We start from the raw sequence: 15,554 nt of genomic DNA, 5'->3' as shown, positions 1-15,554 counted from the left end.
GTTAATTCTAGCAAAATAAAGGGCCAGTATTTAAAGTATTGAGCTAGGAGACTGAAAATAAAGGTATCAATTTGGCCAAGCCCTAAGGATTCTTATACTTGGAATCCTTGTGATTCTTCTCCCACTTACACTGGTGTGACTCCATTCACATCTAGGGACTGACTCCTAATTTACATTGATATATGTAAATCAGACCTTGAGTTAAGGGGAATCAGACCTTGAGTTAAGGATTTTAGGATTTGGTCTATTTGTGTATTAGGGGTATTAGTGCTGCTGGAGGGTGCTTACCTTCTCTACACTCGTGCTTCTGACACCTGTTATGAGCTAGGTAATATCCTTTGAAACATCTGTTGCACTGGGTGGAGTCGAGACACATTTCACATTGTTCTAAACAAGGCAGACAGGCGCTGTTCTTCTCTGAATGATAGTAGCCTAGTGGACAGCTCTCTCTGCACTCTCCCATGTACAAGAAACGCTTTTTCCCCCTCTTATCTGAGCGACAAAAACACAATGGGAGAAATAGATCAGCTGTAATCATTTGGCTAAGGTAGAAAAAGTAGAGTTTACCATTAAACACCACCGCTTCAGCTGATGGTCAATCAGTGTAGCTCAGTTGAAGTCAATGAAATTATTTCACCAGTTTACAACAACTGAGGATCTATACCAGGGGTTGCCAAAATATGGCTCATGAGCCGCATACAGCTCTTTTACAGTTAAAGCGCGGCTCTCGAAGCCCCTTATGTGCTCCCTGCCATTCACCGCCTCCCAGACAGGTAGGGAGCTCGGACTTCCGCCCTGTGGGATTCTGCCCAATGGGGAGCGTGATCAGTAAGTTTGGCCACCCCGATCTGTACCCAAAATTTTCCACGGTATTGGGAAATTATGGCACTAAAATGTTCATAAAAGTTATTTCAAGTGCACAAACACTATAAACACCCCCACAATCCTCAAATATGGACGGGAGAAGCTTCTATGATTGGAATTCACACTCAGAATTCTCCTGCAACACATCTGGGTGTGACAGAAGAGGCTCCTCCCTGAACTCAGATATCTTTCACTTAAATTTGGGGAAGCTTGGGTCTTTTTTCTATAATGGGCCCAAACTGGAATCTTCATCCTGATTACTCTGAATCTGGAAAGTTTGGATTCCGAACTGAACTTTGAAGTTTAAGCTTGTCTATTTTATACTGAAGCACTGGTGTTCTCTCATGTTTCAGGGTCAAAACTGCTCCACTAGATACAAGCCCTCCCATGTCTACCCCACAGACTCAGTTCAGCAGTGAAACCTCTTCCCTCACTCCACCCCCTGCCTGCAAGAAAGTAACTGGTGAAAGCAGGATACTTTGCATTACAGTATGGGGAGCTCTTTATAAGTCACCTTATAATACTATTTATTACTGTGCTAACTGTTATATTGCATTAACTATAATATACCATCCATATTCTCCCCCGATAATTTTTGAAGCTGCAAACAAAATTAAACTATTATTAATGAGTAGTTGCTCTTCTGTAATGATAGTCATTCATATTCCTTTTATTTTTATTTTTTGTGTGCAAACGTTTGGTATTCATGAAAGTTGCAAGCTGGATGCTATTCTATTCAGGTTCTGATACTGTCACCATCACCATGGTGTCTGCCTCTCTGGGTGCCCACAGAGATGGAAGTTCTGTATTGCTGCCCAGCATAGGGGCAGAATGGGCCACAGCAGTGCAAGCTTTTCCCCACACCGCTGTGATCCTGACCAGAAGATGCTACTTATGGGCATAAAAATGTGGCTTAGCCTCTGTGTCCATTTGGTCTCAGCCTCTGGAACTGAGACTGCCAACATGGGTACCAATTAGTACTTATTGGAATAATGTTTTTTGTGATGTGCCTAGTGCAGCTTTTCTATTTCCAAACTTAGGTTTTTGGTTTCATTCAATCAAAAACGTTTCCTTTTTTAAAAAATAAATAAATTTATTTTTGTCTCTCTAAAGACCGGAAGAATTCAAAATTCAATAGGCTGTCTTTGTTGGACAAATAATGAACAGTATACATCTGTATTTTCAAGCGCGTTTTTCATGCAAACTGAATTCCAGGACACTCTACAGATTTAAATCATGACAATAGCCCAAAACAGTAGTGGAAGTCCCACTGACTTTAACATGGCCAGGATTAGGTCCTGAAAGTAGAGGCGTAGAGAAATTAAGAAGCACAGGAAAAAGTTGTAAGAAGAAATATTACCTGTACCACAAGCAGTACATTTGTTTGGTTCACTTCCACTGCAATCCATACAGGTGTGATGGCACAAATGGCATTGGTTTTTAAATTCAAATTTTCCTTTGGGGCATTGCAGAACACAACGTCCATCATCAAAAAATCTGTGGTGGCAGAGAGAGGCAAAATACCACAATTAGATTCTATTGCTGTATCTTTCTCTTTAAAACAAACAAAAAGAAAACTTACCCCCTAACCTGGTTATATTTACAACTTATATTCTTTGCACTTTGCTTTTCATTTTCCACTGATTTTATTTATAGTATTTGGTAAGATAAAGTGGGAGCTAAGCATTGAACTTCAATCTTATGCTTCAGATTTAAGTCTGATTTTTTTTCACAGAAAATCCCATATTTTAAAAATCCTGTATCCTTTTGATCCTGTATCTTGATGTCTCCGTACCACAAGCTCAGAAATGTTTCCTATGTCTGTTAAAAAGAAACCAAGAACAAGTCTCTTTCACAGAAGCTATCTGTGAAAAAAATCTGTTGAAACTTTCTATTTGTTTTACTCTAAAAATTTGCTTTGAACTGCCCATTGACATCAATGGGACTATTCACAGTGAATAAAATTAAACATTTATGTAAATCTTCACAGGATTGGGACTTATGGGCTGTCCTCTTAATAGATCTCATCACCTATGAGGATTATTGTTGAATATTTACTGGCTAATGAACCATCTTCTCCAAAACTTTTTTTGTTGAGTCTGAGAGAATTGAGTGAATGTGTTAGCAACATAACTGCTGCATGTTCACCATTATTTTATATTTAATGGGCTTAATCTACTTAATAGGAGGGGGAAATATATATTATAAAGATGTGGCCTTTGAGTGAAAATGGGGAAAGATATATGAAAGAAAAAATTGAAGTGGGTTAGAACGTCAAGCTGTCTTAAATACAACATATTAAAATAATGGGGAGGACTTTATATGGCCTCATGCACTTATGTGCTTAAGTCCTTGGCTGGACTGGCATTTATATACATGGGGCCTGATCTCGAGAAGTGTTAAACATGACGATTAAACATTGACCCATTACTTGCTTAGCACTGATTTTAGGACAGAGCCAACAGTAGTTTCTTCACATTATGGTAGCAACCAAGTTCCATTATAGAGCCCTATTTTATGTCTCTGTCATTTGGTTCGGTGTGCCAATTATCCAGATTTATTCTGAAGGGAAATTGTTTCTGCAGAATTTAAGGACAAATTGGCAAATGGTCTTTTAATTAGAAATCAACTGAAAATTACCCTGATTGGCAATGTTGCTTCTCGTGGGGATGGACAAACGTGGCTGAGATGGCAAAAACACTGCCATGTGGAGACACACTGAATAGTGTTACTCAGATCTTTGACCCTGATTGATTCCAACATCTCAGTTATGTGAAATGTGAGCAGGCCCTCAGCAAAACTTTTGAGAAACATGACCCAAGCATTGCACAGGTCATGAAACCAAGGGAATTTTGCATGGCATGGTGTAAAGTGAGTGAATGTTTTGCACAGCGTTGCTGTCACTGGTGACACTGCAAGCCTCTCTGTCTAATGAGAGATCCTCATTCTGTGGGTCATTGCTCTCATTTCCTGCCTCTTGCCTTCTGCTGAAACAAGTTTGCTCATTCAGTGGTAAATGGTTCTCCAGGAGTGCCTGATAAATAAGCAGTTCCTGGGATGCTTCCTTTGAAAAAGCTTAGGAACAAACATGCAGGTTTGAGGGTGAAGAGTTGAGCACTCTGATGGATGGAGAGAGAGAAACTTACATATCTACCCATGGTACTCTGTAAGCTTTAGCTTTGTTCAGGAGTCTAAGATTGATTTTATCAGCAAAGCTAGCACAGTGAAGAGATACCCTTTCTTGCCCTTGTCATGATGTAGTCCTCATGATAGAAGCTGACAGCTCAGATCCTGATCCTGAGCTCTATAGATCATGGGGTATACAGATTTACAAAGGAAGGAGATTTTTTTAAAAACTTGAGAACTAAATTGTTTGGCTGGCAAAAACCGAAGTTCCCTGCTGCATTAAAAACAGATAATAGCATCCAAACAAGGGAACAGTGCCTAGTGCAGATTTCCCGCAGAGACTGGGGATGTTCAGTGTTCTCATTTTCATAGGACTTTAGAAGGAAAAAAAATAATCTTTTCATCCTTTGTAGAAAAGAAAAAGAATCCCACCATAGGAAATCTTCTCTGCAGAATTTTAGCCTGTGTTAGAGTACCATTCATTACTGCCTTCAGTGTGAGCCATTTAGAACCATGAGACCCTGGAGACTGAGACTTAAATAGGTCTATTTTCAATACATTACAAATAACATCCAGTGGAGATTTTTTTCCCCTATAGTTTCCATTTGGATTTTTTCCTTTATTTTTATTTTTGTTGTTTCTTTTTATTTTTGTACTTTCTTAGCAGTTTTTTTTTTTTATAATGCACAGAAGGAAAAAAACCGGACTTTGGAAGCCCTAGATGCAAACAGAAAAGTGAAAACCAGTGAGGGACTTCTTACAGTGGGTACGTCTACAGGGCTGTGGTGGCAGGCATCGATGCAGCGGCTTTGGTTGAGTGGGTCTGTGTAGATCTCCTCTCCAATCGACTCAGTTAATCCACTTCCCTGACGGTATGTCTTCACTGACGGCAACAAATCCGCCTATCTGGACTGATTGAGCGGTCAGTGAAGACCCGCTCAATCGATCCGGAAATCGACGCATTAAAACCACCCCAAGTGGCGTAGCACTGCGTCAACAGGAATGCATTTCCCATCGGCGCAGCACAGTGAAGACGCCACGTAGAAGAGGAGTTATGAAATCAACGGGAGTTATGCTAGCTGCTCTGCGTAGCTTGCGTAGCTCCCGTCAACTGCCGCTGAATTTCAAGGTAAGTGTAGATCTGGCCAGAAAGGTGGAAGGCAGCATTGACGGGACGGCAACTGACGTTGACGCAGTGCCATGAAGACATCGTGGTATGTTAATGTAAGTATGTCGACGGGAGATACGTAAGCTACATAATGTAGCTTATGTAACTTGCGTATCTCCCATCAACTGCCACTGCCAGTGTAGACCGGCCCAGTGAAAATAAGAGCTTTGGAGCTTAACTCCCTCTTCTCTATTTGTATTACCTAGTGTAACCTGTGTAAGGAAAAGTGCCTCTGCAAATGACCAATGTGTATATTATAGAATCCCAAAATTGGTGACAGAGGCGGAACAAATGTCTGGCCTTTTAGCTCCACACGAGGCTGTGACAAATTCTACTTGAAACCAAATAGGAGGCAGCTAAAACTCTGGTTATGATCATAGCACCCCCTCCCAAAGGCCGTGGAGACTCAAGAAAAAGAGGAGCTTGATCATTACAAACTGGAACATCGGGGGGGGGGGGGGGGGAGAATGTGTAATTTGTTATAATTGGATCATCTTGTACTTTTTGTTATGGAACAATAAACAAACAACTCCCTCTTCTTCCCCCTCCCCCAAAAAAATCATGTTAAAGTAACATGGAGGTTCCAATTTACCACACAGAAGCACAGAACCTCAACTTTGTGATTGAAACTCTGGCCAGACACCCTGAGTTAAATTAATCTGTGGTATAACCCATTTGAAGGTGGTAGAGTCCCTGTATCCCCACTGGGTTTGTCTTGTTATGACGGAGGTCCCATTATAGACTCTGGCGTTATAAATTGTGTGTTTACTTGTTTTTTGCTGTGTTCTTATGGCATGGAAAAGGCTTATAGGACTCAGGTCTGATCTCACACCAGTGTAAAAATGGAGTAACTCCACTGAAATCAGTGCAATTGCAGCAGAGTAAAACTGTGAGTGCAGAGTCAAAGCTAAAATGTCTCTATTGGAAGAACATGGGATTTAAAACAAAAGGCTATAAATAGTATAAGTAGCAGAGGTGAGCCTGAGCTGCAGAATTCAGATGACATTCAGACTTCTGCAAAGTTGGATCATTGGTTCAGACTGGGATTTAGTTCAGGACCTTCTCTAGTAAGATGTGCTTTAAATAATTTATGATGTCTTGGTTAGACAATAATCCCTTCAGGAGCTGCATGGTAATTGATATCATGCCAGGTTACCATATAGAGCAAATGTGTGCAGAGAAAACCAATGCAGAAGTGGCAAGCCGAAAATTGGACTCCGAGTGTCTGAGGGTATGTCTACACTGCAATTGGATACCTGCTGCTGGCTGGTGCCAACCGACTTGGGCTCATGGGGCTCAGGCGAAGGGGCTGTTTAAATGCAGTGTAGGACCCTCCTCCCAAACTCCCCTGCAGGGTCCTAGAGCCTGGGCTCCAGCCTGAGCTTGAACATCTACACCACTATTAAACAGACCTTTAGCCCAAGTCCCACAAGCCCACGTCAGCTAGCACGGGCCAACCGCAGGTTTTAAATTGCAGTATAGACATACCCTGACTGCCACTGATCAGTGTCAGCCTTTATCCTTTGTGGCATGTCAGCGGCCACCACCTTCCTAGCCAACAGTCCTGGTTTACCTGTATGGCAGTCAGAGTTAGCAGGTTTCATTTATTTAAAGAAAAAGATTTTCTACTCATTTGGTCATGCACTAGATATCTGTGCAATCAACTGGTCTCATTCGTATCATCTTTGTTTTCCTTCTTCCTTGCCCTAATTTTGTTTGCCGTACTCACTTGATTCACCTCATAGGGTTAGTGACAGTCTCTTTTTATGTATTTGTATATCACCTAGTACAATTGGGCCCTGCTCCTGACTGGGGTTTCTAATGCTACCACAATGTAAACAAATACCAACAACAATCACTTACCTTGTGACTGCACAGCCAATACAGTCATTCAGATTTGGCCCTGTGCACTTAGAGCAGGATGCTTCGCAGAACTGACACTGATAGTTGTCATCGGCATATTCCCCTGGCAAACAAAACCCAATTGTTTACTTAAAACCAACAGATCAAATAAAAAACTTGGCCCAATTTATTGCTAATTGAAAAGAATTAGACACCAAAGATGTTTTGATTTCTTGAAACTGGCAGCACAACGAATCAACTGCTTGTGTCCAGGGTGCTGGAGCGCTGGGTCTCTCCGAATGATGAGCCCAATGACTTATTTTCTTTGAATCTACCTGAGGCTTACAAAGAATGATTTTTAGTGGCTGAGTTGGCACAGCTCCTATTGGCTCAGCTGGGCAATCTATTCTGGTTCACCTTGGAGAGCTAGATAAAGGACACCCCATGAAGGGTAATGGTTTGAGTCGCAGCTACAGTTGTGTGGGGGATGCATGCAGAGTGAATCCAGCCACCAGATGGGATTTTGAAATCGTTCAGGTGCTGTTCTGAACTGTACTGTTTGGCAACCATCTGGTAGACACAAGGTACATCACAACCATTCATCTGCCTGTCTGTCTTTGCTATCCAAGGGTTTCTAACATGCCAACCACTGTAATATTACCATAACATTTTGGTGCCAAATCTAAAAGGCAAGCCTCAAGCCGCTAAATGCATCCAGAATTGATTGGGAATGGCTTATCATTCCTTGAGACAACATTACCACAAATAAAGTAAGTTCTTCTGAAAATGTTGGGGTTTGATTTTGATTTCACTTAGCTCATTTTGCCCTGGCGTAACTCCACTGATTTAATACCTAGCCCTTACAGTGCTTTTCATCAACAGATTTCAGTGGCGTCATTCCTGATCCTTAACAATGTGAGATCAGAAAGAGTCCCTTTGAGTCTTCCACATTTTGTAACCTCTGATCATTCAGAAATGTGGCATGTTATGGATTTGGTGCTATTTTAATCTCTTTAACAGAAACATATTCAAAGCTGTTGCGGAAGGATGCCACATATAGAGGAGCCGTTAATGAGCTGCAGCAGACTCAGGGTGACTCCCTCTGGTGCTGACACAGCATTCTTCTACTGCCACCAATAGGCAGCCAGGGATGGGTTTCTATAAGCTAAAGCCAGGACCAGCTCCAAATCAGGAGGGCAGAAAGGTCTTCTTTGTCCCCCTTACCTCTCCTCTTGGGCTGCTCCTTTTGTGCTGTGCCTCCTGGAAGCCTACACTTGCTCAGGGATTTAGACACCCAATTAGCTTTAAAATTAAGGAGAATTGGGTGTCCCAGTCCCCTCAGTGACTTTGAAAAACACATCTTACATGTTCATGCAGCCTATAGCTGCTGCTGTGATGCTGTAGTACGACATGTCCTTTTATTTATTAAGTACTCATTAAAACTTGGTTACCATACTGCATAGCTATGCTTCCCATGACTCAGACAGCAGTTATAGTCATTTGGCAAGCGACATGTGAACTGTGTCTGTGTGGGGGCAGTGAATCTATCCACTGAACAATTTTATAAGGCCCTAGATTAAATAAGTGTGCCTTACGTCATTTGGTTAGAAGGTAATCTATTCTAGTCAACTATAGATATTTGACTCAATTTACTATCTGCTGTTTCATTCTTTAGCAACTGATTTAGCTGAGGCTGTGGTCCAGGCAGTGAGTCCTGTGAGGTAAATGAAGCCTGCAAATTCTGTGGATACCCCTAAGTGGAGAATTCCTCCCAGTTGCATTGCTGCCTTGACACTTGGGCTGGGAGTGTGCATTGTAGGACTTAGGACACAGAAGAGTGGAGTGTCTTTTGATTTTCGCTGTCTCTGTTGTGCTGAGTTCTCCACAGTGAACAGGGAATGGGGGGACGGGGAGGCTGTATGAAGGAGAATGGAAGGGAGGCAGAAAAGCAAAAGGCAGAAAAAGAAATTATATTAAGGTACACTAGGGACGTTTTAGTGCACATCAGCAGCGTCTACACACAGACCAGTTAATGTAGGGCATTACCACACGGTGTAGACAAGCCATAAAATAATGTTAATATGCAACTATATAGTACCTCATACTCAGACATACTCAGATTACTCACTCAGTTTTATATATAGGTGAAATCACTGGTCTGACTTATGAACTAACATCCTACTCATCATGAGTAAGGGTGGTAGACACATATATAATATCAAATCTCTTGACCAGCGAGAGCTCTATCCACGAGGAATTCTGCAGACACGTTTTACAAAGTCTGGGGCGTCCTTTGTAATTCTCTATTACAAATACATTGTTTTTGCAAACAGTCTGGGATTTGCAGGAATTGTTAACATATTTTTGGCTGTCTCTTTTCCTTTTTCCAGCAGTGAAAGAAAATATTGATGCTTTCTAGTATGTGTGTGTTTAAAAACAAAACAAAAAAACCCTTGCTTGTAGGCAGCTTTGCAAGCCACAGAGGTAACCAATATATTTTAGGTATCTGTGTGTGTGAGAGTACATATGTATGTACATACATACATAGAATTTATATAATAACACTTATGTAGTGCTTTTCAGCCATAGATCTCGAAGGGCATTTATCATATTTATATATGCCTATTTGTGTTGGTATCCATCTGTTTATATAATCTCTAGATTTACATAGAGCTGATCTTCAGTTGCTGTAAATTGGCATAGATTCACTGAAGTCACCTGATGTCTGCCGATTTACACCAGTTGAGGATCATAAATATATACCATAGAAGGGGGGTGGTGATAAAGATGTGATAAACTGCCTAACCATTTGACATTGAATTCAGTGGAGCTCTGTGCATTCACACTTGTGCAACTGAGATAAAATGTGGCCATCATAAATTAGTCCTCACTGCACCCTGTAAGTATTCTTCTCCTTTTACAGAGAGAAGGCGACACATAGCTAGGTTATATGATTTGCCCCATGTCAAATAATGCCATAGCTGGAATTAAAACCTAGATCTCCTGCCTTTCAGAAAATCGTCCTCTCCATAAACATTGTATTTCCACAATTAGCAACCTCATTTTTAGATTAGTATAGAAACATTACATGTCAAGATATTCGGATATGGAAGCCCATCAATACAAATGACTTTTTCAGAATATGGAATATAAACAGATAGTTTTCACAACAGAAACTCGATATAAAAAATAACCATGCTCCTTAGGGTCAGGCTCTGTCGTCTGTTTTTTATGTGGCGCTTCTGAGCACACTAGTTGATGCTATAAAATAAGTAGGCAACAATAGAATACATGCAATGTCCACATTGAAGGATCTGATGGCTCATTGCTTGGGGAGTGTGCTTGTGATTTCCCATGGTGGTTGTATCCCTCAGTTGAATGTTCCCCTGCTATTAAATCATTATTTATCTACTATTGCTGTTTGATTGTAATTTATATTCTGAAATCTCGGTGCTGGTTTTTCATCTCTGTTAAATTCACTTTATTTGGCACCCATGCTAGACTATGTATCATTCAGTCTGGAGACATGAATTCATATATCTCAGATACCCCCATCCAAACTCTCCCCACCTGGCATAAGTGGTGAGTTTTAAAAGGCCTTTGTTATTGCTTTGTTACTTCCTCCATCTGAAGTGCTGTAATTCATTTCAGATGCCCTGGATTAGTGCCAGTTGAGGGCCAGTTCTTTGCTAGCTTAATCTTTAATTTGCAGCCTCTTAAAACACACTATTATAAGAATGCATGCCAGAAATTGCCTATGGTTTGGGCCTCTGATTTCACAAGTCACAGCTATGGTTGTAGAGCTGTCATTAAACATTAACACAATGCATTTTTTCCTGTGGAAATTCAAATAGTTAATGCTGAAATGCACTTGAAAGAAGATTTTTAAACTATACCACCGAACTATTTGTTAACTTGATGTATTTCCTTAGTGCTAAAAAGTGCTTAAATCCTCCCAGACATTGGTAGCTAGCTGACAATTGCAAAGCCTGCACTCTTTTGCTTTATTCTGCAAGGGCTCCATGTAATACGTGTAACTGGGAAATAACACTAGGCCATATTTAAAGAGTAATTTACCACCTTTAAACATACTTCTCCACTGTACCTCATTTCAAGGGAAACCACTCATTTTTAGTCCCAAAGGACATGTCTAGTACGCTGCAATTAAATGCCCCTGGCTGGCCCATGTCAGCTGACTTGGCTGTAAAATTGCAGTGTAGATGTTCAGGCTTGGGCTGGACCCTGAGAGTGGGGAGGGTCCCAGAGCTCAGGCTCCAGCTTGAACCCGAAAGTCTACACAGCAAATTTATAGCCCCGCAGCCTGAAGCAGCTGCCACAGGCTAGCCGCAGGGGTTTAATTGAAGACTAGGGACACTCAAAGTTACCTGTGTTCCACACAAATTGGGTCTTCCCCACGGCTCCCACTTTTCTTGTTGAAAATTATTTACATAAACACAACAAATCCATGTAACTGAGTTGATAATGGACATTATACTAAAGGAATGAAACCCACTGCAAGTTAAGGTTCCGGCATGAATAATGCTTTGTAGCTCTCATTTGGGCTCTTTGGCATACACTGCATTCGACATTTGGATTTTGTCAAGTTGCAAAGGATGTCTTCCATTTTTTATAGTATTGTTGTTGTTATTAATAAGCACTACAAAAATACATACTTAATAATACTTAGCTCTTATATAGCACTTTTCATCAGTAGATCGCAAAGTGCTTTAAAAAGAAGGCTAAGCACCATTGTTCCCTTTTTACAGATGGGAAAACTGAGGCACGACAAGGCAGAGTGTCTTGCTCAAGGTCACTCAGCAGGTCTGTGGCAGATTTGACTGTTAGAACCCAGCTCTTCTGAGTCTCAGTCCGCTGCTTTATCCAGTGTGTAACAGCTGCTTTTTTCTGGATTGTCTTGCATAAATGATTTTGATTGCTGTTGTTGTTTTAGTATATTTACCAGTAGTGTGGGTGGTGGTGTAAAATACACCGTAGGCCACAGCCTTTCCCCCGAGGAACTTATAATATCAATACATAGACAACACAAAATGCACTAGGAGACTCAAATACAATGCAAATTTAGAGTCTGCTTCTGCCAGAGGGTGAATTACTGCCTCGAACTCATCCTGTCTGGGCGCTTACTCAGCCCTCCTCACCATAGTATTGCAGCTCCTGATGATCTTTAATGACCTCTAGTCTCGCAACACTCTTTTGGAGTTAGGAAATATTGTGTCTAGTATTACGGACGGGAAATTGGGGTGGTTAAGTGAATGGCCCATGGGCAAATAGGAAGTCTGTGGTTAACCCCAGAACAGAACCCTTGTAGTGCCTTTTAAGTCCCAATCTAGTATTATAGCCACCAGACCATCTTTCCCCTACCATCACTAGGAGTTGAGAAGACACAGCATCAGGATGTGATTGGGCCTTTAGAGCAATTTTATTAAAAAAATAATAAGGGCTTGGTGCCAGCAGCTTCACTGCTAGAGGCAGGGCTCAGCATTTGTGGGCTTTGTGGCAGAGAAGGAATTTGAAAGCAGCACAGAGTTTCAGGCCAGAAGGGACCATTAGGTCATCTAATATGATCGCTTGTATATCACAGGCCATTACATTTCACTCAGTTACCCTGTAGTGAGCTCAATAACTTGTATCTGGCTAGAGCATGTCTTCCAGAAAGACATCCGATTTTGATCTGAAGACAGCAAGAGATGAGAATCTACCACTTCCCCAGCAGTTTGTTCCAATGGTTAATCACCCTCACTATTAAAAATTTGTGCCTAATTTCTAAATTGAATTTATCGGGGTTTAGCTTCCAGCCGTTGGTTCTTGTTATGTTTTTCTTTGCTAGGTTAAAGAGACCTTTAGAACCCAATCTTTTTCTCTCTCTGATGGTACTTATACACTGTAATCAAGTTGCCTCTGACTCTAACCATGGCACCTGTTGCACTGGAATTTGAGGAAATGGTCTGGATGTACAGGGGAGGGTGCACAATTATGAGTGAGGGGTCCTTAAATGTTTTAAGTTTTGGGGTAAATTTTCAAATGTGCCTAAGTGGCTGTCTGGTTTTCAAAAGTGACTTAGGTACCAAGTCCCACTGATTTTCAGTAAGACTGAAAAAAATGGAATCTCGGTTCCTAAATCACTACACTTTTTTTGAATATTTGACCCAATCATCCTTGAGGGTTGGAGCAGACCGGGAATTCCCTTCCCTAAGCAGCACTGTTTTGTGCAGAGTTTGATATGGTGATTATATGATGTAAGGGTCTTTTATTGCAGGATTAGCAGAGATCACTTAACGCTTCAGGTTGGACATAAAGCATAACATATAGAAGAAAGGCAACTGGCTTTATCAACTACAATAACCCTCTATTCTTTTCTCCTCCAAATAAAAGTATTTATGCCTGCTGTATCTGTCCCTCTGCCAAAACAGCTTGAAGTTTATTGTCACTGATATTTATTATTTGTCTGTGGGAGTGCCCACGGTTCCCTAATCAGGAATTGGAGTCCTATTCTGTTAGGGGCAATGCAAACATGTGAAAAGCTGGTCTGTCCTCCAAAGAGCTCAGATATTTGCCATAATTTTAAAAACTCAGTTTTTAAATCACCATTTGTAATAACAACCCAGCCTGTGTTTTCTTCCATTGGGTAAGCACATCAGTCTTACTTGAGAGGAGTCCTCAGCTACTGATAAAGCCAGTGAGAGGTGGGTTGGACAGTGAGTAAGAAGGAACACGTTACTCTCCACTGAAGTCAAACCCCTTATGATGTGATGGAGAGGAAGACTCACACCATGAGCTTACAGAGCACAAACGCATTGGCCACCATCACCAAATGAAGGAGGTTTCCTTATGTGGAGCTAAGATGGGAAAAACTATTTCAATTGCGTCTTCATGATGTGAGCACAGTGAGGTATTGAGGTCTATTGGTGCTCAGAGAGTATGGTGATTGATGGATGGATGGATGAGAGATAATTTTTTAACCAGGTTTATTGTTGTGGTTAACAAATTGTATTGAGACTTTCCTTAGGTGTCAACTCACACTATTGTTCCTTATAATGCTAGAGTGGTTCTGTCCCTGCCCAATGGGGAGCTGACAAAGGTTAAAGGGGTTGGAATGGCTCCATTTGTTGATTATTGCCGCAGTTACATTACTGCCTCCCAAAAGGACAGGAACTGTGAGTGGCTTTGGTCAAGGGGTGAGTAAGGTTCTCCAGACAGGTAGCTAGGAACTGGGATAATTGAGCTGCACAGGGAGTTCATAGCACACATGGATTGCTCGGCATAGTTGGTGTGATCTTGTCAACTTGTACACTGCTTTTACAATAACAATGTTGTATATCTGCAGATTGAAAGAAAATGTTCCATGGAGCATGGTGGGAAAAAGCCAACTCTGGCCAACCATGCTCCATATGTTCCCTTCAAATCTGAGATCAAGGTCTTTGGGACAATCCAGTGATAGCTGATACAGTGAGGAGCAGCTATATGTGGCCTCAGAACTCCAGAATAAAAAATAAAGATGGTGGGATTTGATTATGTGTAACATCATCCATACTCAAGATCTACCAAAGAGTTTTATTTAATAATTAGGGCTAGTGTGCCCTAGAATTAGTTAAAACATGGTAGCACCCAACAGTATTAAAATACTGTTCGGAGAATAAATGAGACCAGACCATGTTCCCAAAGTCCTAGAGCCACCTAGTCCTAGAGTTGGAAATTAAAAAGAATTTTTCTGGCAACAAAATTTTTTAAAATGTTGTTAAAAATGTCTGCAATTCCTCTCAACTGTCTAACCAGCGCTAGTTGCATAGACTCTCCCCCCACCTCAGTAAGGTAAACAGGACAGAATCATGGCTAAGTAATGTTCCCAAATTGCAGTCCCAAATTCTGCTAAGGCCACCAGTGCTTGCCACATTTCATCCCATCTGCACTGTGTTTTAACCATGTTGCATTTAAGCATAGAAGGGAATTTTAAACAGGTAGTGCAGCAAGTGTGGAGGGAAATACTGCAGTGTGCAGCACCCACAGTATAGGTACTGCATCCTAGGCCCCAGTCATGGTGTGGATGTGAACTCATGATCTTTTGGATCAAGTACAAGCATATGATCAACTGAGCTAGTGGTCTAATGACATATAGTAATTCAGAAACAGTCAGTTAACCAAATTATAATACCTGCACAGATAAATAAATGGTAAATCTCAGGTGAAATCTGCCAAAAAAATATTTTTTATCTTCTTGGTAGCAAAAAAAAAAAAAAATCGCTCAAGTACTGTGTATTTATATTTCCACTTCATAAAAGGTACTTCCTCAAAGGTGCATATTCTATTCAGTTATAGTACACCAGTATACAGCTAGAATAAATCCATTGACTTCCATATATATTTATATCAGTGAAACTGAAATCATAATCTAGTCTAAAATCTCACATCGGCCCTGTCCATATTATAGAAAAAGACATTCTAGCAGTAACTAAGATAAAATCTGATTGTGGCTAGTAGTGTTCAATAAGTTTTCCATGACCAGCGTGGAACAGCAATGATTCGTCTAAAAGCCAGGTAT

The 15,554-nt window shown here is 40.9% G+C and overlaps 1 protein-coding gene across 2 annotated transcripts in view; it reads right to left on the bottom strand.

The window, feature by feature from the left end:
* The window catches only part of PCSK5 (proprotein convertase subtilisin/kexin type 5), a 287,773-nt gene that overhangs the window by 45,916 nt on the left and 226,303 nt on the right, over positions 1 to 15,554 (bottom strand). For both annotated transcript variants that reach the window (XM_067569064.1, XM_067569065.1), the window contains exons 21-23: positions 7,022 to 7,124; positions 2,225 to 2,361; positions 289 to 492 (exon numbers count right to left, since the gene is read on the bottom strand). In XM_067569064.1, the coding sequence (XP_067425165.1) occupies positions 289 to 492; positions 2,225 to 2,361; positions 7,022 to 7,124 (444 nt within the window). The remainder of the gene's footprint in view (positions 1 to 288; positions 493 to 2,224; positions 2,362 to 7,021; positions 7,125 to 15,554) is intronic.

Source organism: Emydura macquarii, unplaced genomic scaffold, assembly GCF_026122565.2.
Source record: "Emydura macquarii macquarii isolate MOO-44397 ecotype Brisbane River unplaced genomic scaffold, CSIRO-AGI_Emac_v2 contig_2897, whole genome shotgun sequence".
Classification (NCBI taxonomy): domain Eukaryota; kingdom Metazoa; phylum Chordata; order Testudines; family Chelidae; genus Emydura; species Emydura macquarii.
The sequence above is the reverse complement of the archived record's forward strand: the minus strand, read 5'-3'. Positions and strand labels throughout refer to the sequence as shown.